At 37.1% G+C, this 23,434-nt stretch overlaps 3 protein-coding genes across 10 annotated transcripts; all 3 read left to right on the top strand.

Moving 5' to 3' along the window:
- The first annotated feature begins 1,256 nt into the window (after positions 1-1,256).
- Positions 1,257-5,620, top strand: LOC111269870 (uncharacterized). Of its 6 annotated transcripts, none has more exons than XM_086972287.1 (6): positions 1,257-1,273; positions 2,896-3,038; positions 3,341-3,469; positions 3,717-3,939; positions 4,238-4,350; positions 4,607-4,874. In XM_086972287.1, the coding sequence occupies exons 2-6, from the start codon at positions 2,943-2,945 to the stop codon at positions 4,769-4,771; spliced, it is 726 nt and encodes a 241-aa protein (XP_086828413.1). In that variant the 5' UTR covers positions 1,257-1,273; positions 2,896-2,942; the 3' UTR covers positions 4,772-4,874. The 6 variants fall into 6 exon arrangements, with proteins under 6 accessions (XP_086828413.1, XP_022705495.1, XP_022705496.1 ...); XM_022849760.2 differs by lacking the exon at positions 1,257-1,273 and adding an exon at positions 1,310-1,330; XM_022849761.2 differs by lacking the exons at positions 1,257-1,273; positions 4,607-4,874 and adding exons at positions 1,904-2,014; positions 4,876-5,620.
- A 409-nt stretch (positions 5,621-6,029) lies between these two features.
- CSN7 (COP9 signalosome subunit 7) lies at positions 6,030-11,648 on the top strand. 3 transcript variants are annotated; one of them, XM_022849757.2, is made up of 6 exons: positions 6,030-6,427; positions 6,651-6,852; positions 8,590-8,820; positions 9,130-9,205; positions 9,368-9,619; positions 9,821-11,648. In XM_022849757.2, the coding sequence occupies exons 3-6, from the start codon at positions 8,605-8,607 to the stop codon at positions 10,033-10,035; spliced, it is 759 nt and encodes a 252-aa protein (XP_022705492.1). In that variant the 5' UTR covers positions 6,030-6,427; positions 6,651-6,852; positions 8,590-8,604; the 3' UTR covers positions 10,036-11,648. The 3 variants fall into 3 exon arrangements, with proteins under 3 accessions (XP_022705492.1, XP_022705490.1, XP_022705491.1); XM_022849755.2 differs by lacking the exons at positions 6,030-6,427; positions 6,651-6,852 and adding an exon at positions 7,876-8,010; XM_022849756.2 differs by lacking the exons at positions 6,030-6,427; positions 6,651-6,852 and adding an exon at positions 7,897-8,014.
- A 6,121-nt stretch (positions 11,649-17,769) lies between these two features.
- LOC111269868 (cytochrome P450 3A56) lies at positions 17,770-20,051 on the top strand. Its single transcript, XM_022849754.2, has one exon. The coding sequence runs from the start codon at positions 17,827-17,829 to the stop codon at positions 19,309-19,311; it is 1,485 nt and encodes a 494-aa protein (XP_022705489.1). The 5' UTR covers positions 17,770-17,826; the 3' UTR covers positions 19,312-20,051.
- The last annotated feature ends 3,383 nt before the right edge of the window (positions 20,052-23,434 follow it).

Raw genomic sequence — 23,434 nt, 5'->3', positions numbered from 1 at the left:
TCTTGGTGAAGTATTATCATTTATTAGAGATTGAATACTTTAGCTAAACGCAGTGTGTTTTACTCTTGGTACTGTCTCTAACCACCGGCTAAAATGCTTGGCGTCCGGCCACCACGAAGTATATTCTTGCCCTATATTGAATCTCAATCTAAGAACGAGATAGCTTTACGCATATATTTGTATATAGGCTCGTAGATTTCCCTGGATAGATCTGGCGTGGAGACACCAAACGTCAGCGGCTCTAATGGTCTGAGCAGACGATTTCTATCTATTAAAAGCATGTAACTGTTCAACGGTCAAAATAAATAGACAATTTAGTAATCAACATCTGCGACCTGTTATAGAACAAAAGCAAAATGATAACATCTTCGGCTTATCGTTTTTGTTTCCAACTTGCAATCCTCAAACAGTTTATGAAGATTTCTCTATGCACAAGATTCGAATGGATAGAGTACCATAAATACCAGTTCTAATCATCTTAACAAATGTATTACTCACTAACCAATGTATAACCTTCTATTAAAAAGGAAAATGTTCGGTGTTTTTTTGTCAAGTAGGGGGACAATTATTCTTAAATTGAGTAGGGATTGTTTTTTCATGATTTCAAATAGTTACTATAGCTTGCTATGATTGTTATGGCTTGCATCAGCTACACGGTTTGTTGACAGATGTTCTACCTTTAAAATCCTTTAGAATCTACCTCAGCATTGGTGACACGCAAGCAAAACATGTCTAATGAATGGAAATTTAGCTAACATTACGGATACTAATCTATACAGTGATATCAGGACGCGCCTTTGACCAGACTCTGATCGGCATAAAAATAAATGGGCAACTTCCCTACATTTCAGTAAAGCCTCTTAAATGTTTGAGGGAAACATTAACGTTAGTTTCATAAAATGCCTCCTTCATGTCCTATTATTGTTTTAGCATTTGGCCTTGTGTTTTAACAAAAAAAAAATAAACCAATCCTCTATGACATCACATATGCAAGGTACATACCAGTGTGAAGTACAATATATAATTACAATGTAGTTAGGTTACGGTAGCCGTACACCCATAGTTAATGAAGTTTTGACTACATGCAATTTGGTGTGACCTTATACGGTATCTAGACCTTCTAAAAGTAAGCGGTTTTCTTAAGGAGTTTTAAATAGTAACAATACTGCTCTTGTTACTATTATGTTATCGGCAGACGCCATAAAATTGTACTTCCTTTCGCACAACGATTGTTATTTGTCAGTATGAACCAGTTCCGTGACGTTGTGAACAGGTAGTGCGTTTCTACTGTAAGAAATGCTTCTTCTAAATATTTGAATCAATTTGTACGGTATGTCCTTATATGCGTCAATTAAGATCTTTAATGCAAATATGATATTGACGAAAGACAAAGCTGATAATGCAGTTATAGCGGCCTTTAAATTGTATACTTAGGTACATTTTCCTTTACAGACTGACAGTATAAATCGTACAAATTACCTAAATCCCAAAAAGCAACTGAATATATTTTTTTATTAATCTATCCATTCTTCTTGAGTCATTTCTCTATAAATGGACATATACATATGTGCAGTTAACTGCTGAGTAAAAAAAAGGAGCTATTTTTTCTAAGCATATTTTTAACTTAAAATTGTTCCTTCAGGCAACATCAATTAGTAGAGTCAAGTTCAATTTACTCTTGAGTGTCTTCAGTAGACTCATGGAGTTTGCCATGTATAGGCGCAATTCACTGATGTTTGAAATCAATTGAAATTGAGATTCATATTTCCTTCTATTCTGTCTTTCATTATCTATTCTTTTAGCTCTTTCGATCACAATAATAGTTCGCTCATTCGGCTGTCTTATCTTTAGTGTAATAAAAATTTGTTTGTTTGTTTGTTGTATTTCCCGCCTGTTGAATGAACGAATTATTGTTTACAAAGGGTATAGCTGACGGTGCTCAGTCAGAACATAATGGTCGTCGATTAACTCTGATGCCAATATTCCCTTAAAACATCTTCGAAAAATCAAACCTGTACGTTTCGACAACTTACCACTCATTAGCATCAAGTTCCTAAGGAATATTAAGCTTCGTAGCGTAATTGTAATGTGTTAAATTGCAGATAATGCGCGTGAATGGATATATACTTTATAGTTATTTTTTTAAATTTTTAAAATTTTTGAATTTGCTATATTTTTTGAAGTTTTAAAATGCAGTTGTAAGTGTAAGAAAGTAAAAAGTAATATTGTGTGGTAATAGAAATGCTTCAAAAATTCAAAAAACAACAGTCAAGATCTTTTAACCTAAGGCCAAATATGACTATTATTTTTTTCCTAAAATGCATAATACTTGCATAAAAGACAATACTGTGGGGTGTCGCAAAAGGGTCACATCGGAGCAGCCATACGGTAACTTAGGACTAACAGGATCCGTCACCTCTCATGAAACAGGAAGAAGCAGTTTTTTAAGAGACAGGAACTATTACAAGGGAAAATCCAACTGCAATGCTTGCAAAATATATTATTTCAAATGTGCCCATTGAAGTTCAATGCAAATTTCTAGCATCGAATAGGAGGTATACTTTTAGTGGTAGCGTATCCAAAATTAAGGAAAAGATAATATGTTAACTTAAACAAGTTTAGTTTTTTGGATATTATATATATATATATACATAATATATATTGAATATATATATAGCATCATGGATTACAAAACTGCTATCAAAAAGAATTATTTACTCTCGAAGAAGAAGTGACCGTAAAGTGAAACAGATTGAAGTCGCAAACATATGTATACATGTTAATACGATATTTCCAAGAGTTTACACGAAAAACAGCTTCTTCCAGCAGATTAATTTTAATATAAGCTTGCTACTTAAATAAAATTCCGTGGGGTAAATTTGTGTTTTGTTATAGTTGTAGAATGTTATTCCGAGAAAAATAGCCTACTTACCAAGTGAAGAATGGTACATGGCTTTGAGCTACCGTCAGAGGCCATTCTACGTGTGCGGCACCTTCACAACTCATGCAATGAAGGCAAAAAGCCGGATTATTATAAGGTAATGCTTCCTGTTTCGACACTTTACAGTACTATTGCTGTTTAACATATATAAAATATATTAAGGTATATAAAATATACTAACAGACAAACATAAATGTTAAATAGAGATGAAAAGTAGAGCACATTATGCTCAGATAGAAAAACTTGTAACTTCTATCGACTGCGTATCCATCCATTTAAACTGGTCTGTTGAATGCTATAAAATAGCATTGGCTTATTATTGCATAGCAATTACCTTCGATGGTAATTATTTATTAAGTGAACTTTTGCGGCTGACATATTTGTCTTAATTTACTCAAGGTGTTAGATGTGGGTTCAAGGTCTTCGATCAAGGATATCAGAAAGGCATATATGCGTCTCTGTCAGATACATCATCCGGATAAAGGGGGATGTGCGACGAAGTTTGCTCAACTTCAAGAAGCTTATGAGGTACCCGTCAATGCACTTCTAGATAGCAATAACGATAAAGAGATGGGAATACATCCGGGAAATAATCAGCTATCTGAATGTTTAACTGGATCCCTTCTTCGTATACTTTTAGACCACCTGAATTCTTGGGAAGACCATATTTTCGACGTGAAGTACGATTGCTCTACCATTTTAGAGATCTCTAACTGAGATGGAAATTTCTCAAGCCTAAACTTCTTGTTTGCGCGTGACCTCGCTTCGCTTTTAGGTGCTCTCCAAAACATCATCGAGGTATGCCTACGATGCCAGCACACACTCGACATTCAAAAGTTCTGGACCGCGGAGTACCTCTAGCGAAAATTCTAAGTTCTATTATCGACCAGAAGGAAGGTTCACCTTCGAAAATCCCTACCGAGACGCCAGATACAGTCGTCCAAACGAGAGATTCAATAGGGAACGCAAATCGGATTACGGCTCTATGAATTATTACGGTATAAAAAAGGAAAGGTGGCAGTAGATACCGTGAAACGTACTGAGTGTGCATGGGTGTGATAAATGATAAAAAAAAAGCACAGTTTATCTAACAGTTGTTAATCTGTGATTAGGCTAGAATATATATATCGAATTTCTAGAAACTCATCTCTATCATAACACGTGTTGACGCGATATATGGTGGATAAGAAGTATAATTTGAAGAATTGTACCAACCTACTTACTTTATGAGACCAGCAGACTGGCCGAAACATAACATTGTCTGGTCTGCATGCAATGTTTTGATAATAATTACAGGAATAAAAGGTATCAGGCGTCAACCGAATTCTGTCGTGGTCCTCTTGTGCATTGGGTTATGTATGATAGGATCTACATTTCATTATATCACTGTAAAGACGCATTCACAGCAGGTAGGTTACTAACTAGGAACGGATTCGCAACGTAATCATGTTAGACCATTGCTATACTAGGCGTTAAACTACAAGTAAAGCAATTATCACATCAGTACACGTGATAAAGCTAGCCAGAGTCTCTTGAAAGCGCTTGTTTTAGCGGTGATCATTTATTTATTAATAATTGTTTCTGTCAGGTATACTAGGTATCTAAGTCGACTCAACGCATAGTTCTTCGAAAGTGTGAACGAAAATAGTCTATATTTTGTTATAGATTCGCAAAGCATTGTACGAGAGATCAGCCCGTTCGACCGCTTATTATAATGATATTAAACAAAAGTCTAGCAAGCTGGATCGAGAAGGTAATCTGAAGAGGATTTTTGGAGAAGACGCCATGACTTGTCGTGAGCTGAAAGATGGAAATGAAAATCACGATTAACATATTTAAAGCAAAATTTATGCGTCTTGTGCTAGTCGTTGTTTCCATTGAAACTACTTGAACGAATGTGATAGAAAAATAAAGTTGCAATTCTTCTTTAAAAGGTGTCCTCTAGTTACTATTTGATGGCGCTGACATACTGTGCATCTTTTATGTCTACCGATGCGGTGGTTCGGACGGTCAAGCCCCCGAGTGAAAGAGATGAAGAGTTGCTGCTTTGAGTCCCGGCAACTACACTACAACATAACCTGCGTAAATAAAGTTGTCTTCTGTATCTAGCAACTGGCTTAGGAATATCATAGGCATTATTTCCCTGTCCTCATCGTGTCTGGTATTTCATTTAAAAAACTTTTTCTTTCAGTTTACAATTAGTGACCCCATTTTAAAGTTCGGGTGTTGTGCCCTTTATTCGGAGTATACGATAGATGTCAGCGCTGTTGCATGTGTTAATAGCAATTAAGTTAAATCGTGCGGAGCCATTTTACATTTAGTATGACATGAACTATTTACATTTCATTGAATTAAGAATTAGTTAGATGAAAAAAACTTTGTTTAATGACAAATAACATACGTCTTCGGTAATATTCAACTACATTTCGAAATATTTTCAAGTTTACTTCATTTGGTATGTTCAAGAGTAGTTATTCATTTCGAGTGACTTATAGAATAGTTCGTAAAGTAAGTTCAAGCAAAGATTTTTATCGTTTGCTGTCGTCTGCGTTCTGCCTAGCTATGTACACAAAAGGGCGCAGATGTATACAGACACTTGTACACGACACCTTATATCGAATATATATTATTATTATCATTAATCATGAATAAAGGTAAATCATAAATAATACATCTTTACTCATAATTGCTCTCATTTTATACATGCAACTAAGTTTACGCTCAAAAGATTTTCTTTCCCCGATAAATTGCGTTCAGTCCTCCATGCTTTTATACTCGTATGACATATATTATATCTGTTACTTTATTTGGTACACCTTTTACATAGTAACATTTTACGACTGAATGGATAGTCTCTAGGTATAAAGGTACCCTTGTTCGTCGTACTGCACAAAATATTTTTTCTGGTATGAAATGAAATCACGTACCCAACGGCTTAGAGGTGCGTACTACCAACAATTTTTCTAACATAGGTTACTCATAGTAATCGGTCATTTTCAAGTGAGTTCAGCAAATATTTTCCCATATGTAAAGCAGATGTTTGAAATGAACACTATAATTTTAGTTGTGTAGATAAAAGAGTAAGAAAAGTCGAATTGCTTTCTCATACATTTAAGGTAATCTCTAGAAGTGAATATTCTCTGTATTAAACCGAATCACTACGTGAGCTCGGCTTAGATGATATAGTGGGTCTACTCTGGTATAAATCGCAAACGGACGAAATACCCAATTCTATCGCCGGGGGATGGCAACTCGTTAAGTTACTGCTAAATTAAAGACCCATACTGAAATGTCTTGACACTGGAGACGTAACACCAACGATGCATTATCTGACTTTTTCGTATCTAATTCTCTATGTAAGAAAAGTAACAAAAATTAATTTTTGCTGAATGTAAAATTTGCATGAGGCTCAAGAGGTGTCTAACTATCGAAGACGTACCGCCGGCCTGTCCCCAGCTTTAGGCTCGAGCGAGCTTCTCCACTTACGTAAGCATGAATTGATTTTTTCGAGTCCTTTTTATTGTCGGAACAACTGGAACGAAAAATGCAAAAGTTATATTAGAGCACCTATCTGCATAATCACAAGGGTTGTATACTTTAGTGACCTAACAACGTTTGAACTCCCACTTCAACTGCATAAGTGCTTTAACAGACGCCCAATTGTTGCAAATATAATTTTTATATAAATGTATGCAAATATAAATTTTAGACAATGTGTTGGCGTTTAAACGAATGCCAAAAGAATGGATGCACCCTGTGTTGGCTGAGCATAAGACCGCACGCCAATTTACTATATTGCTTGCGCCTAAATGCAGCGCTTGACGGGAACGGCTAAAGTGGTCAAGCGTCCGCTCTGGAAAATTATAGGAACGAACTACATGCATATTTATGCTGGCAGCCAGCAGTATGAGGTAATGTTTAACGACTTAAATACCGAACATATAACATCCACGTTTGTCACTTGAAGCCTACCATTCAACCTTATATTTACACCTGCGTCCTCTCAGATAATCATGTTATTGACTAAAATCTATAGTAATACACGTTCAATCTTGAGAAATCAAGCTTAATTATACAAGGTTAAATTTAACAGTTAATAAAAATTTACTTTGGGTGTATGCAGGTACAGGAGTTTCGCAGCAAAAGTTAAATTAAAAGCGACATTGAGAGAAATGCAGTTAAATGGCAAGGTGCGCCATTACGGCCTGTTTGGGGAAATCGAGACCACCGGTCTGCGTGTAGTTTTTTCCGAATCCAGCCCTTCTGCATAAATTAATCTTAGTAACCACCATCCTCATCAACGGAATAATCGACAAAAACGTATACTCAGGGGTGTTATCATCCAGTCGACCCAGCTGATAGCACAATTAAGTGCCGTTGTGTGGCAAATTCGTGACAGATGCACTGTATATACCTAAAATTAACCCAGAAGAGAAAGAAGGGCGCAGCCTAGATTTACAAGGTTGACGCTAGATTTTTCACCTCAGTAATTACTAGTTAGGACATTGGTGTGTCTTCTTTTTTAACATTTAATAGAATATTTCTCCGTTATATTGCTATTTCTGATAAATTTTCTTCCATTATTTCTTGCGCTACATTCAATCATAAGTTTTAGGTACCCTTGTTCGTAAAAGCATACTATGCACCACATACTTCTTCAATAATACAAATTAACGAGATTTGAAAGCTGCAGGATTGTACAATTAGAGTGCCTGGGTCCAAAGGTTCGGATCTGCCATCCGCTTGCTAATGGAGTTCAGCTAGCACAAAAAGAAATTACTGAAAATCCTTACGGAATACAGCTTTTTCATTGACACTTCATTAAATTCTTATTATTTTATTATCATACAAAGTCAATCGCAGTAAGGCTCTTATTCCCGCGCTTGGAACTTTAAACAAAAACCCATACAGCCGCTCATGCGGTAGCTAACGGGACACATCCCACAAGAACATGATTTGTTTGTTTGTTTAGTGTAGCAGGGAATCTTTAGTGTTTTTATATCGTAGCGTGCTAACCATACGGATTGTGAAACTTCTGTGCTTCACTCTGCATTCTGCGTCTCTTGACAGTATGTGTGTGCAGCTCCTTTTAAAGCTACATCATTTGATGAATGCAATCATGTTGATCATTTTACGTCCAACGGGCCGTGGACTAAAATTAGTTTTTTTAACCACTAGACAACGTCATGTTTTTGCGCTTTCAGCGCTTACCTCTGCACATTCTACATCAGAATACGTAGCAAATAATTTCTAATTTAGCTCGCAAATAGATTTTTCGTGATGAATATTTGCCTAAGACTATCTTTAGGAACAACATTTTCCTTAACTTAGCTAAATTTCGTTGCAAAATACATGCTGCTTATTTTAAAGACTTGAGATATGCAGGTTATGTTGCGTGGGAATTTAACAGATATTGCAATCAATTCCGCATGTTGCGCGGATAATTTATTTTAACTAATATTTAATCGATAGACTAGAAACAAAACACCAGTATGATGAAATTATTCTAACATTGGAAATGGAGACTTTTCTACAAGTTCGTTAATTGAAAACATTTTAAATTGTTATAATATTTACAGTTCATATGAATATATAGAAATATATTCTTCATCAGTTGACTGAGCAAAATGTTATGTTATTGTGTAAAGGATTAGACGAGTAAAATGGACGTGCCGATGAACCCAGCGCCACCTGCCAATTGTCAACGTTCGATCGGAACCTCTAACGCGTCAACAGGAACATGTCGCCAGGAGGCCTTGGTGTCACAGATAAAGGCTGCAACAACATCAGCAGAGGTGGCACACACGGTTCAAGCAGCTCTCGAAGCGCCTGGGGTTCTCGTTTTCGGCGAACTGCTTGATTTGCCAAGAGTGCAGCAGGTATAGAAAGCAACTTAAACAAAACGCTTTGGATCTGTTCTATCTATTTGTGATGTCAATGACTGAACTTAGAATAGTGTAGATGTGTATGTGTATGATCGCCTATTTTTGTAATACAACTAGCTTTAAGATCGAAGTCAACACTGTGCAATAAACATCGCTAGGTTAAATTATTAAAAAGAATAATGCAGTCCTTTTTGAGCAGTACCATTTCTATAAATGCGTCTGTCAGCACACAGTGTATCCAAAAATAATTTACTTAGTAGATTTTACAAACGAATAGTGACTTTTCATATGATTTGCTTTCAGTTGGCCGGCACGGAATACGCAAAAGACCTCGAGTTACTTAAACTTTTCGCCTATGGAACCTTAAGGGACTACAAAGGTACAGTGACGTTAAATAAAGGGTACTATTTCCTGTTTATTATGTATATAGTATTATTTCCTGTTTACTTTTTATTACAATTTATTAGATTACATTAGATATTGACTTAGATTTAAACGTATTAAAAGCTAATGAATCGAATTAATTTTATCTATTCCTTAGGTAATGAGTCTGCATATCCACCTTTAACGGAAGCACAGCTAAGAAAGCTTCGTCAATTGAGTGTCGCTTCGTTGGCTGCCCACTCGCGTTCATTGCCCTATGCTGAACTTATGGAGGAACTCGGTCTATCATCTCGAAGGGAGCTGGAAGACCTCGTAATTGAAGCGATCTATGCAGAAGTTGTCAAGGGGAAGCTTGATCAAAGAAATGCTTGCTTTCAGGTTGATCAGGCGCTAGCCCGAGATGTTTCCTGTACGTTTCCTTTATTCTAAATGGAAGTTCTGTTACAAATTAATTCTACTATATGTGTATGTGCTCCAAAACCTTGCAAACCAGTTTTTGGCAGATGGCCTATGACTAAACTTAGATCTTTAACTTTGCTGTAATATCTAATATAATAACTATTGGTTTATAAACATATAACACATAATAATCGTCATCTATCTATTATAGGTGATCTCTCAACTGTGAGTCGACTTCTGGCAGATTGGTGCTCAGCGTGCGAAGCGGGCCTGGGTGCTGCGGAAAGGGCAGCTGAGCGTGCTGATGGGGCATGTCAACGACACCGCCAACGTAAAGTCGCTATGGAAGAACGCGCCGATGCCATTCGGCAAAGTCAACAGGATAGAATGAGCCCAGAGGTGCTCCCTGGACCCATTCCACTCTAGCCTTAGGGTCCTAGTCTTTGTAGAAGAAGACGTGTTTTAGCTGTAAAATGTAGTTTAGTTTCCATGCCATCAGCACATGCAAGAGAGCGGGCAGGCGCCAGCCTTTATCTCTTCGAAGCGATTTGTTCTAGACGTCTCTTTCACAAGGCCCAGCCTCTTTATAAGTAATCGTTGGGAAAATGAATTGTGTTTAAAAGTCTTAAATGGGAATCGCGTAGATAGTGTAGAACTGTTGTACACTTCTGAGAATGCAGTGATAAACGTGGGAGGCTGATCGGAGACGGACTCCGTTAAATAATAAAAAGGATTGGAAAACGTTATGATAAAGGCCTGAAGGCTACCTACTATACTTCCCTTGACAATAGGCGTAGCCCGACCGTATAAAGGTAAACATGCCATTGATCGAGAGGAAGGTAAAAATTCTCTGTAAAAACAACAGGAAGAAGCTTAAGTTTCTATGATAATGATCCTAGCGCCCATTTAAGTTAATGGCATAAGTAATAATTGGCATTTTCAGCAGGAAAACGATCTCTTTACTTGTTAAATATGATGAAGTAATTTGAATGAATTCATTTGGATATATTTTAAGTAAAAATTTGGCGCTGAGGAATAAAAGATTATGAAAAGTGGTTTGCTTCTTGTATAAAACTACTACATTGAATAATTTTTTTTGCTATGGTTATACAGTGGCTTTTTCTGTATGTAAAAGTAGGATATGGACATACTATGCAGCCGAATCGTTCAATTTAACGTGGATTCAATGATTTACTGCAAAACGAAGGCAATGGTCGTCTTTAATCATGCAGTTAACTTCACTATTCATTTTTGTCCATCATATCTGGGAATATCTCATTAGATCTGACCTGTATGCAGCCATTGGATTTTATTGCTAAGTATATACATAATCAATGTTCTTATTGTAATTTTTAATTCATTATTATCAAAATTTCGCATCATGGTATTATTTAGCCTAACGAAGATGTATGTGGTTTGGTCTCTTCGATAACATCTATCAATTTTTAGAATTTCCGTAAACAATCAAAAAAAAGCAAATTTGAAAATGTATGGCCAGTATGTATTTTAGGAGCTCAAAGAATACCTGCAGCTTCAGATGTACAGCAAATAACTCCCATTCAAATTCAGTTTGCGTCGCGTCTTTCTTTAATTTGTCTCGTAAGGGAAATTGGACCTAGATCCCGTAAGATCCCTTTCACCATTTTACTGACCTGCATGGTTCATTAATGTTAAGTATGTCAATTGATATTGCTGTTTGTAGCAAAACCTTTTAAAATCTTCGATTATTTTCTGGAATTAGTTGATCTATTGAGTAAGATATTTCAAAATATTGCTGAGTGCTGTTGTTTCCCAAGTCGAGACACTCTTTTTTCTTGTTAATACAATGATTTCTACTATATGTATATACTGACATTTATCTGTATCCGTTTAAAAATCGCGTATTCGGGCTGAATTTAAAAGACAATATATTTCCTGTATATTGCGAAAAATTATTGTTTTATACACATGACCGATAGAAACAGATGTGGTCATGAGTAATAAACTAAATATTGATTCATGAGGTGCTAAATATATAAGTTGCTCCTTTGTTTAATTAATCCTTAAACGGCTTTTTTAACGCTGGAAAAATATACTCTTAGTAATTCATTTCGCGTGTTTAGGAAGCTGCTAAGCCATATATATTACCAGTAGCATTTACCTGCAATATCTGTGCTACCATCAGCCAATAATGGCTTAGACTGATAGAGCCCATGGAACACATTAGGTAATCTAGTACCGTATCGAAGCATAGTACCTGTGTTAATGTTAGCATATATACATTGAGGGATTTTCGAGAACATTGGGGTCCACGGGCTTGCTCATGAGAGAAATAGTTGGAAAATATTGAACACCGGAGACCCAGAAGTTCTTTCTCATTCTTCACGACGAGTATTTTAGTAACAATAATCTCAATGTCCCCGGTGAATTAGCAAAAGTTTTATGCATATTCGTAGAGATGTTGACAATATTAAAGGATTATCATTTGTAGCCACCTTATAACTATTATAGCAATGTTCTTAGATCTGAATTTGCTGCTTTGACGTTTCCCTATTGTAGCGCACCGTCGTGGGTAGCTAAAAAAAGTAAATATGCGTTTTGAGACGCTTCACAGCTGTTATCTCTGGGCTTTTCTTTTATGTTGGATTTTGTTATTGCCTGAAAAATTGTATGTACACACATGTAGCGTGTCCAAGCATTCTATGATATTCCCAATATTTTGACTTACTGGTAAGATAAGACATTGCATCTCAACCTTTTTAAGGCGAAATGTGTGTAGAGGAGTCAATAAATCTAGAAACTCAGGCTAGAGTTAATCACCATTGTATAAACCAGATTGTTGGCTTTTACAAGCAAATCCGGTAGATTTGGAACTGAATAACTTTTGCACTAGCTGGACTCGAATTATGATTTTTAAGATGTGTTAAAGGTACTTTTTTTAATTTTTTTTCATACTTATGGTAGCCACGTACCTGCTATTCTTGTTTCCATAAGTACTTTCTATCTATCTATGGCGTTTCAAAGTAAATCCTTAGTAGGAAATGCTTGCCTATTAGTTGCCTTTTTTAGGGTATGGAAAGTACCGCAGTCACACGAACTTAGGTCTCGAGAATTAGCGGGTTGAAGCTGATATTAAATATTCCAATTCAAAAAGTAATTGAAGCATTGTTATGAAGTAGGCAGAGTGTGTGCTTTCGGTTGCCGTGCTAGCAGCCTATGAGTCTCTCAAGGAGAGCAGGCTGGATCTATTATTTTATTCTAGGCAAGCATTTTATAGCAGTAGAGGCTTCTAACGTTCACTGCAAGTACTACCACTACCTTCAGTTCGAATTTACTACATACTGCCACTAAGCTCGACTTCTCCCCCCTCGCCGACTCTCCTCCAGGAGAGTTCCTCGTTGCTTAAAGTTATGCAAATTGTGCGTCGAATATATTAGACGTATTTCTAACTAGCCTGAAGCCGATTCATGGGTGACCCCTTTTTACTCAGTTCCCGCATTTTCAGTATTTATTTTGTGATTCTGTAACACGTTACATGTGTGTGCTAGTTTTAGTTCATAGAGCATTTAAACGTTGGGCTCTATTTTCGTAAAAAGCCTCCTCAATTGCGGTGATGCGTTCCGACATCTGCTCATGCTCTCGCTGATCTCCGTACTGTCCTTTCACTTAAGACCTCCTTATTTAATGCTTTTGCAGATTTTCAAGGAATTTCGGTAGCGCTGTAGCCTTTGAAGTGCAAAAACTTGATCACTGGGCGTATGATTGTCAAAATTAAAAGACCTTTTTTCTTGTCCTGAGCTCATTTCTGCCAAAATAGACTAACCCACTTTTCATTTACAAGTTTCTAAAAGATTAGAGTATTTATCAGCTAAATTCCTTCTGCTAGCGACAATCGTTCAAAAATTAGTCAATCTCAAAGTTCGCCGAATTCGTTTGTAACTGCTTTATATATTATTGCAAAAGTATAATAACATGTTAATAAATCGCTTTACCGAATTAATTAATGAATTAAATTGGGTGTCATGTATTTAAAATAAATGGAGTAAGTAAAAGCTATTTCTAACGATGTTACTGTTTTCTATTATCTTTGCATACAAATGCAAGACATCTGAAAAACGTATTCGCTGTTATGACTGATATTGGTTAGTAATTATAATAATTTCCTACTTAATATAAAGATGTCTAGAGCATATAAACACATGCAATCCGGAAAAGTTCATATTATTTTGCAGTGGTTCTTTTTTTTGTATCTGGTCCAGATACAAAATCACATACACAAAGCAATTACTGAATATCACTATTATTCTTATTATTACACAACGTATGTTGTAATACTGCACAGGTGCGGTGCGTAGTTTTGATATTGAATTTGACATCTTGTAAAGCTACTGCCTTTACTCACAGAACATCTGTGTTTTTTTAGAACTACATTTGTAGCTTGTTCCATAGATAGAAGCGTACTTTTTCGCGTATAATTGTTTGTTGACAGAACAATGTATCCAAGAGGGGCTATGGTTGATATAAGACTGAGTTAGAGGGTAAAAAAATAACACTATCCCAAAATAGATTGTAACCTTAATCACAAGGCATTAGTTTAGCCTGAATCGCGATTATCACCTCGATGTAGGCCAGTTGGCTCTCGAATATGTGGAGTCTATAATATCAACATTCAAATTTTACGGTCGGTACCGCTGTTGAGTCTTGTTTTGAACTATTGGTTCTTGCCACAAATCGAAGGGTGTCTAAGTCCAGTCTTAAACCTCTACAGCTATGTATTCCAAGAGTCAGTAAAAAGACACACTACGGTTGCGTTATCATGGGGCCAGATGAATGGTATCCGAAAATTGCGAAGTGCTCCAGCCACTATCGTTAAGTACCCAGTGTCGAGAAAAGTGGCTCTCACTTAAACAATACAGAAAGCTATGGTGGATACAAATTAAGTACTACACTGCCAGGTACGCGGGGTAACTAGCAGGAAATCCTGTCATAGGTCCACATTAATGGCATGTTTGCACGAATTTGACGGGATAGCATTGTACGAGACCGCTGAGATACCGCAAATAGTCTTGCCTGGCCATAATTATGAATAAATTGTCTTAATAAACAGGCCGGCGTATGTTTCTTTCAGAAAGATTGTTACCACATCGGGCCTATCGGTAACTGTAAAACACCGTCAAAGGCTTTCGTTGTAACTTCGTTAATAGAGACAGAGGAAAAGTAGGCTTGAATTTCGTTTAGTGAAGGGCCTAGACAACCCCATAACCGTATGACGTTGGCAAAATTTTCCTTCGTTATATTATTTGTCATAGTAAAGCACATCACAGATAAGCATGCTATAGTAATTTTCGTATCGCAAGTCGCAGTTTGTTCCTAACACACTTCGACGATTTCCGAAAAATATGTAAATTTCTAATTTTCGTCGAGATAATGTTATTATAACGATTTTCGATAGATTTCAAGGAAAGAGTTACGACATTGTTGTTCAAAATTTAAATAATTAGGAAAAAGTGAAATAATATTTTCTCACAAAAAGGAAATCACTAAATGAATGAATGAAGTTGTTTGACATTTTGTCGCTCTTCGATTAATCGTGAAAAAGGTTATCGACTGTAACCAAAGTGAAAGTTCTACGATTAGCATATTTCGAATTAATAATAGACAAACGTAAATAAAAAATACAAATTGATTGAAACACAGTGCAGGTATTTTTTTCCAAAAAAAAAAAACATATGCTACTATAAAATCTCGGAGAACCGTATTATCTCAAATAAGTCTGGCACACACACACACACTTCTTGCTATTTCCCTTACCTTTTCCGACAAAAGTTGAATGAACCTTGCATAGGATGCAAATATTCGCTCGGATTTCCTAATTGCACGCAGCTAAACTAACAGCGTTTTAAAAAAAATATCGTGTACGAGATAACTCTGCTTGAACGCTAATGCTAGACATAATATTATTATTAACTTTTGTGGCCAAATAAACTTTCTAGAAACATCACAAAGTGTCATCATAATGGAAAGTGCATAAAGGTAGTGACGTTGACGAATTGATAGACTGTAACAGAAAATTGCGTTTTTATCAATCCAAATTATTGGAATAAGCTCCCGTCTCGGAATACGACCTATTCTCGAAAAGTATGGATCGATTTCATCCGCCTAGGCCAGATGATGCTCGGATCCACCATAAATAGTACATTTAACTAGTTCACTTCGTGCACGCCTTCAAATAGCATCACCGGGAATTATTTATAGCGGGGATTGTTCAATATTTATACTCGTATAAAACTGACAATGAATAAAAATCAACGATTTGCAATGCTATATCCAGTATGTTAATGTTATACCCAGTAAATTAACACAAGATTTATTCTATTGAAAGCGCATCAGAAAAAGCAACTTACAGAAAATATTAAAATTCACAAACTATGATAAAATGGCATCGCATCCGGGCAAGCTGGTTCTGATTCTCACTTCGAAAAAAAAAAAGATGGATTAAGCAAATCCGATCTCGTCATTGGATATTTCTCTGCTAGATACACGATGCCAAGTGAACTGTGTGCTCATTATCTACGATAGGCTAACATAAGAGTGGGTAAAAAATGGGTAAACCTGTTAAAAAGGCAGCTTGTATATGGGGGCAACAAGACAACAAGATGTACATTCATAGATATGCACGCAATTCTATGAGGATCAAATATCTGTATTTATTGTGATCGGTATTATACACTCCGCTGAACTTGATTAGTTGCGATACTAACTAATAGAGAATAAGGCAGTGCGGGGGGCCTTACCAGTGTATTTAATTTAGGGGCATAAGCAATAGTGGACGAGAAAATGTAATGACTAGCTAGTCCAGCAAAAAACCTTATAAAGCACACACTCAAATCTTTTGGTTATCGTAGTCCACGTCACGTTTTTTCAATCAACAGTAGGCCGAGAGGACACCCGTGCTGACGGCTTTTTAGTTCTGGATGTGCATTGAATTTGATAATACCTTCAAGCAGAAATTCCAACTATAATCTCGACCGTATTTTTCCTATTGATTTCTTTTTTTCCTATTGATTATTGGCATCGGTATAGGGGCAGGATAACTATGGTCTTGAATCAACGCTTGAAAAAACATGTACAGATTGTTAAGAGCTTAGCAAACATTTCTGTCACATGAAACATCCTGTTTCATATTTATGCTGATTAGGTGCAGTCATTGAAAAAATAAGACAAACATTTAGACCTTACATAGGTCCAGGTTTCCACACGACCAGATCATATGATCGTGGATTAACTAGAAAATATGCTTGAGTTATTACTGTTTTTGCATGCGTTCTTTTTATAATCGCCCCTACTGAGCATAGATTGACACACTAATTGTTAGCAACGATCAAGAGGCAAATACACGGAAAGGTCGCCCGGATTATTGACTGCCTTAGACTTGGCGCTAAAGCAAGTGTTGTTGGCAACTTCTTAAATTTAGACGCTGCTGTTTTCATAGTTTCGTCTGGATACCAAAGTTCTATATCAAGTTCTGACTCTCAAGTATGTATTATTTCTCAAAACACCATAATTTCGTAAAACATTTCTTAAAACAAAAGCTAAATGTAACACAAAAACTATAATAATATGTTTTGTCCTTTATTTCATTCTTCTATAACGTAATATTTATTACAGAATTCAGTTAATATCTTTCGCGTTAACTTACGGGTATTTCCATTTTACTTCGAATACGCAAACATGAAGAAGTAGCAAAATAGATTGTACATCCCAGTTGTTTATGAATTGTGAACCTTTCAACCATATTCAGGGGTTTTTGGATTATATCAGAGTAATAACTACCCCAAAGCTGCAAAACTCATTGAAACCTGTTTTTATAGCTCTTGATATTTGTTACCATAAATAACACGCACTGTTTCCCTCCTTGTCAAACTGTGCTAGAAGTAAAACACATTAAATACTTTATCATTAGTAACTAGTTCGTGTTAAAAGGTATGAAATGCATAGACATCTAATGAGAGTAATAATAACACGGTTACACAACTAGATAATCTCTTAAGTGTTTATTGCTACGTGCAATGGCATGAAACAGGCGAACTTCAACGTCACCACAACTATTCCACAGATCCGCCCTTTCCATTTGGGGGAAGGAAAGACAATCATGATTGCTTTCAAGGGCGACTTATAACAATCGCGCAGTAACTGCTATTGCGTATCAATGGTATCTTTCCTAAGGATTCTTCAGCTATGTGGCCTTACCTGTTGCTCGTTTTGGTAGCCCTGCTAATTATTAAGCTAATAAATGTGTGCCTTTTTTGGAGCAAACGTGGATTGCCGTATGAATCATGGCCAAGACATTTTTACCGACTCTTGTGGTTGTTCAACACTAGAGTCATCTCTGAAGTCATCCGTGACGACGTCAAAAAGTATGGAACTATCTATGGCACATATCGGGGCTTGACGCCATCGCTAATGGTAGCAGACGCGGAAATTGCTAAGGAGGTGCTTATTAAACAGTTTGGTAGTTTTTTCGGAAGAACTTTCGAGTTCTCGACCGGCGATGCCCTCTGGGACAACACTCTCACACATCTACCGTACGACCAATGGAAAGCCGTGAGGACGGTAATGGGGTATACCTTCACTTCGTCGAAGATCAAAGGAATGATTCCGAAGTTTGACAAGGTGGCCAAACGATATGGCAACACAATAGCGGCTGTAGCGAAGTCCAACCACAATGAAATAGATTTGAAGAAGCTTTTTTATAACTATAGCATGGATTCAATCGTAGCAGTGTCTTTTGGAATAGATCTTGACTGTCTCAACGATCCTGACAACGATTTTGTGAAATACGGTACTCAGATTTTAAGACCAGGTCTATCGCTAATACTTGCTTTCACGTTTCCCAGTATACTTCGATACCTGCCTTTTGCTCATTTCCCGCCAAAAGGGGCAACAAAGTTCTTTGGCAATATTGGAAAACACATTTTGGCAGAAAAAAAAAAAAATCTTGACGAAGTTATCAAAAATGGAACGGCTGACATCCTTGATCTGCACCTCATAGCCCAGAAAGAAAACGCCGACAATTACATCACCGACGAAGTTCTTGCATCGCAAGCCTTCCTCTTTTTCATTGGCGGCATTGAAACAAGCGCAATAACTCTGCAGCTATGTACCTATTTCCTCGCTACAAACCCAGAAGTGCAAGACCAGGTTTACGACGAGGTGAAGCACATTATGGGCGAACGAACGGAGGTCCACTATGACGATGTACAAAAGATGAAGCTTCTTGAAGCCTGTCTTCTAGAATCACTACGTATTGTGCCGATCACATTTTCAATAGACCGTATCGCTACCGAGGATACGGAAGTGGCCGGAATAGCTATTAAAAAAGGTATGATTGTCGAATTTCCAATCGCTCTTCTTCACCATGACCCGAAGTATTTCCCCGAGCCCGATAAGTTTATCCCTGAACGTTTTTTGAAGGATGAACAAGTCGTCTCAGAAACCTCGGCTTTCCTCACCTTCGGCGACGGACCCAAAAGTTGCATTGGACGCCGGCTTGCTCTGATACTTATTCAGGTGTTAATGGCTGATATCCTGTTAAAGGTACGTTTTGACAAATGTTCAAAGACTCCAGTTCCATTGCAACTCAGGCCCGGCTTCAACTTCACTGATATTTTTCTCATGCCCTTGATCTTACGCCTTACTCCAAGGCAAGAGGTAATGCGTTGAATGCTTTCGAAGCTCAGCTTACTGTATGGTACAATTCTCTTAGCCGAACTTAATGCTCAGCGTCAAAGTTACGCTAAGCGCAGATCATCTCTGTGCATCACTGAAGAATGCATGAAAATACTTATATGTTAATTATGCGCATGTGTTGCAAAATTTTTAGAATTATTACATAAGTTTTTTGAATAAGCAAGGCCACTTATGTGATTGAGTTGATCCTTTTACTGCTACCATTTAATAATTAGATCTGTTAGATGGAAGTGAGACAGTTACCCTAACGAATCCATTTTGTCCTTGTTTTCATTCGACTGAGAGTTGAAAAATATACAATGATATGTTAGTATCCGTATGAAAAGATTGGCTTGCCGTTTAGCTGGCTAAAAAATAAAGTAGCGGGTCGATCACAGTACGAATAGGCGTACGCCTTTCACATTCCCTAGTTAATACTTGATGATATCGCGGTTGATAACAGATACAGAAAATCATAAAGAGGACATATGCGAGGAACCAATTTTCGAATCAAGTCAATGGTGAGCACTTAACAATAGCATCGTCCCATATTAAAAGGCAAGGTTTATTTAAAAAAATTGATATACCGCGCTTAGTATTTCATCTCGAATGTATTCGCATCTGTCTGTATATGATACGTCCAAAAATGATGTCCTCTCCTATGAATTGAGCACAAATCTTATAGCTGTACATGCATTCATAGATTTTAGAATAAATAGCATTAAAAAATCGTACCGGCAGACCTGTTTCTTTCTAGTGCACGATGAGGGAAAGATATATTTATAGATACCATTGGGTAGAGATTATATTATAACACAAATGTTACTACTAACTATTTAATTTTTATTAAGTTAATTATTTAACTTTTTTAAATTTCTAAATAAATTAAAAATTCTTAATGGTATAGCTTTTACATAGATTTAAAATTTAGTTTTGGCGATAAGCATTGTTATCTGAAATGACAGAAATATATAAAGAGGAACGTATTGGTAGTACCTGAGAGTTCTGTTTAGGGATTGGTGCATCAACACTTGACGATTGTGTCTCTTGTATGCCTCTTTTGCATGTTACGGTGACACAAAATATTTTATGTTGAATTAATGTATGATGTGCCGGTAAGTGTATGGCGACGCTCACAACATTCACCATGGCCATAGGATATTTGTCAATCAAGTAGTATTATACCATTGTAAGTGTGCATACAATTGCTTAAACTAACAACGCCGTTTCTCCGCTTGTTTTTAGAATTTTTACCCACTTCTCTGTTCGGTTAGCTTTTAATTATGAAGTATATTTGCAGGTGACGTTATGTAGTAAGTTACAGGTATGTTTGTAGATGACTTGTTGTTGCACCGACATGGAGTGGAGCGGTACCGTCTGAACAAAGACCGCTTAGCCGATCTTCTTTTGCCTAAATGGTTCTACTAGAAACGCCTTTTAGTCGTTTGTCTACAATAACGGATGATGAGATTATAGGCTTCTTGAAGGTCACTGCGGTAGAGTTTGGTCAACAAACACACACACAAACAGTTAGGCAGAGTGTCCTACTGAGCTAAAGCTGTCCCAGCCGAACAACATGAAGTGTGACAATATTGCAATGTGATTACGTTTGTTTACCACCTGGACGGCTGTTCTGGCCTTGTGAATAGGTTAAATAATTTTTTTGACTTTTACAGGCGTTTGGAGCAGTGTGACTCTAAAGCTATAGTACACTTTCGATTAGTTAAGAATAACTGAAGTGCGGCTACGTTTTCCAATATAGGGTGAATACTATTTGCCAACGTATTGGACAACTTACGACCTATGGATATATCTATCTATCTATCGATGTAGACATCGACCGTAAATTGACCGACCGTCAAACGGTTTTGCTCATTCTTCAAATTCGACACAAAATGCAACATAAGACTTGAGTTGAGGTCCAAACCCTAATTATTATGCCTAATAAAACCTAAAATTCAATGTTTTTCTTATAAATCAGGGTGCTTCATATTTAAACAAGCGCAGTCTATTTCGACGGTTGACCGAATTCGTAGGATGTAGTCCAAATTCACGCTCGAGCTTATGCACTCTCGCAGGTGCACCCCCTAAGTTACTCGTATTTCCCGACTGTAGCAAAAAATAATTACCAATACGAATGTCTACCAAAAAACACGGTTTCTAGCATATTGACTAGTTACAAAAATGCTACAATCAATCTAAAGCCTGAAGCTACCTATAGCAAACGTATGTAATATCTGTTGTATGGACCTTATTTTGTTGAACCGAAACGATAATAGTTGAGTTCCGATTCTTGCAATAAATATGCTTTCATGCCCTTATAATTAGCTGAGTCGGTTGTGCCTCTACTATAATATGTTACGACGGAAACAGTCATTTTCAAAGTGTGTGTGTGTGTGTGTGTGTTAGCATACCGCGTAATCGTCTGCTTCAGAGCGTACATGGGTTTTAATAATCAAAATAACGCACAATATTTAAAATCACTTTTTGCCCATACTATGAGCAAAAATTCAATTGTCCGCCAACTGAATGTACTCGATTGTAACGTAAAACAGATGCTGCGTGTCTGTGGAACATGCATTGATTAGGTTCATAATGCGAGATTTCTTGTTCTTGTTACCGCACTGTAGGGGGGTAAACGGCCTTTATGTGTACGATAGCGTGGAGAGAGCATTTTACCGATTATTAAATTAATGCTGCTTGTCTTTATAAAGCAACGTTTTTTCGTGACGTTGACTATTCTGTTGCTTTCTTTTATTGCTTTATTAGCCATGAAACTAAGACATGTCACCTTTTTCTGGGACTGACGTGGCGGGGCATGTCGTGTAAATCGTCTCATGGATTTTTCTATCGAATTTTCTATCTCGGCAAGGCGAGAACATGTTCGATGTAGTTCATGATGACATGACTTCGTCGCTAAGCGTAGCAGACGCCACAGTTACAGGAACTGCTTTGCTTTTGGCAGCCTGTTCACAAGTAATTTTGGATTCGTTGTAGGTGATTCCATCTGGAACAATACTCTCATGTATCTATTATACGAAATACGAAAGTCCGCAAAAGAAGCCTGCGATGGGTAGACATTAACGTCATCTAAAACGCAAAGCGTAATCCCTAAGATTGATAAGCTATATGCGGTTAAAAGCTCGAGCAAAACCGGAAAAAGTTGATGAAGCTACGATTACAGCACGGACTCGATTGTTGCAAGGTTGATACTTATAAGTGGTATCAACAATGTTGACAACTTCGTGATAATAATGACGTTGTGAGGCATAACAGTCAGCTGTTGAAAAGGAATCTGCCATCGACGATCGTCGTTCTGTTCGTCTCGCTTCCAAAATACGTACCCTTTGTACACTTCTTCCCGAAGGTCTCTCACAAACGATCTTTCTAGGAACGCTGACTCATAAGAGAACAAAAAAGAGAACATTAACGAATTTACCAGAAATTGCACTGCCAATACATTTGATTTTCATTTTAGCGCGCAATTTGAAAACTGTAATGGTAATACAACGCACCATATTCTCGTTTTGCGGGCTTTCGTGTTTTTCATTAATGCAGTATAGGACGCCAACTTACTAGCCACTGTTTTGGAAAAACCCGGATGCCCACCAGAAAATATACGGTAAGGTCGAACAAGTCATGGATAGAAGGATAGAAATGCAGTAGTGAAAGTATGCGCTAAATATGAAGCTTTTCGAGGCGTGCTTTCTAGAATCGCTTCATATGGCAGGCATTTGTTTGTCTTTTGTTCTAGGCCGTCTTATCAATGGAAGTCTAGAAACAGCCAAAGTCCTATTCAGAAGGGTATAATAGTTTGCCTTTCCTACATCAAGATCCGGAGACTGACTGATTTATTTCTAAGGGGTTTTTTGCAGGATGGAGACATTGCACTCAATACAGTGGCGTTCAATGGAAGTCCAACTAGTCGAATATTCTCGGACTCTCGTACTTCTAGCGTTCTGTCTCGGCTTCACTTTTAGCAATATGTTCCACAGGTCCTTGATGTTACGCTTGATGGCTAGATACTAGATAAGCTATGTTAATACCTACTAGATAGAAACTACTAATCTGTTTTTTCCTAGCCTACTCGACCACCTTCGCTTAGTTTGCCTAAGCG

This window comes from Varroa jacobsoni, unplaced genomic scaffold (assembly GCF_002532875.2).
Source record: "Varroa jacobsoni isolate VJ856 unplaced genomic scaffold, vjacob_1.0 scaffold_1423, whole genome shotgun sequence".
NCBI lineage: Eukaryota > Metazoa > Arthropoda > Arachnida > Mesostigmata > Varroidae > Varroa > Varroa jacobsoni.
This window is presented reverse-complemented; position numbering and strand designations above follow the sequence as displayed.

What these genes read in the sequence shown, in the direction of transcription:
- LOC111269868 (XM_022849754.2), top strand. Translation starts at nt 17,827, where the DNA reads ATGTGGCCTTACCTGTTGCTCGTTTTGGTAGCCCTGCTAATTATTAAG.
- LOC111269870 (XM_086972287.1), top strand. Translation starts at nt 2,943, where the DNA reads ATGGTACATGGCTTTGAGCTACCGTCAGAGGCCATTCTACGTGTGCGG. An exon ending in CGGCTCTATGAATTATTACG is followed by an intron (nt 3,940 to 4,237) that starts GTATAAAAAAGG and finishes TAATAATTACAG; the next exon opens with GAATAAAAGGTATCAGGCGT. An exon ending in TAAAGACGCATTCACAGCAG is followed by an intron (nt 4,351 to 4,606) that starts GTAGGTTACTAA and finishes ATTTTGTTATAG; the next exon opens with ATTCGCAAAGCATTGTACGA.
- CSN7 (XM_022849757.2), top strand. Translation starts at nt 8,605, where the DNA reads ATGGACGTGCCGATGAACCCAGCGCCACCTGCCAATTGTCAACGTTCG. An exon ending in AACCTTAAGGGACTACAAAG is followed by an intron (nt 9,206 to 9,367) that starts GTACAGTGACGT and finishes TCTATTCCTTAG; the next exon opens with GTAATGAGTCTGCATATCCA. An exon ending in GCTAGCCCGAGATGTTTCCT is followed by an intron (nt 9,620 to 9,820) that starts GTACGTTTCCTT and finishes TATCTATTATAG; the next exon opens with GTGATCTCTCAACTGTGAGT.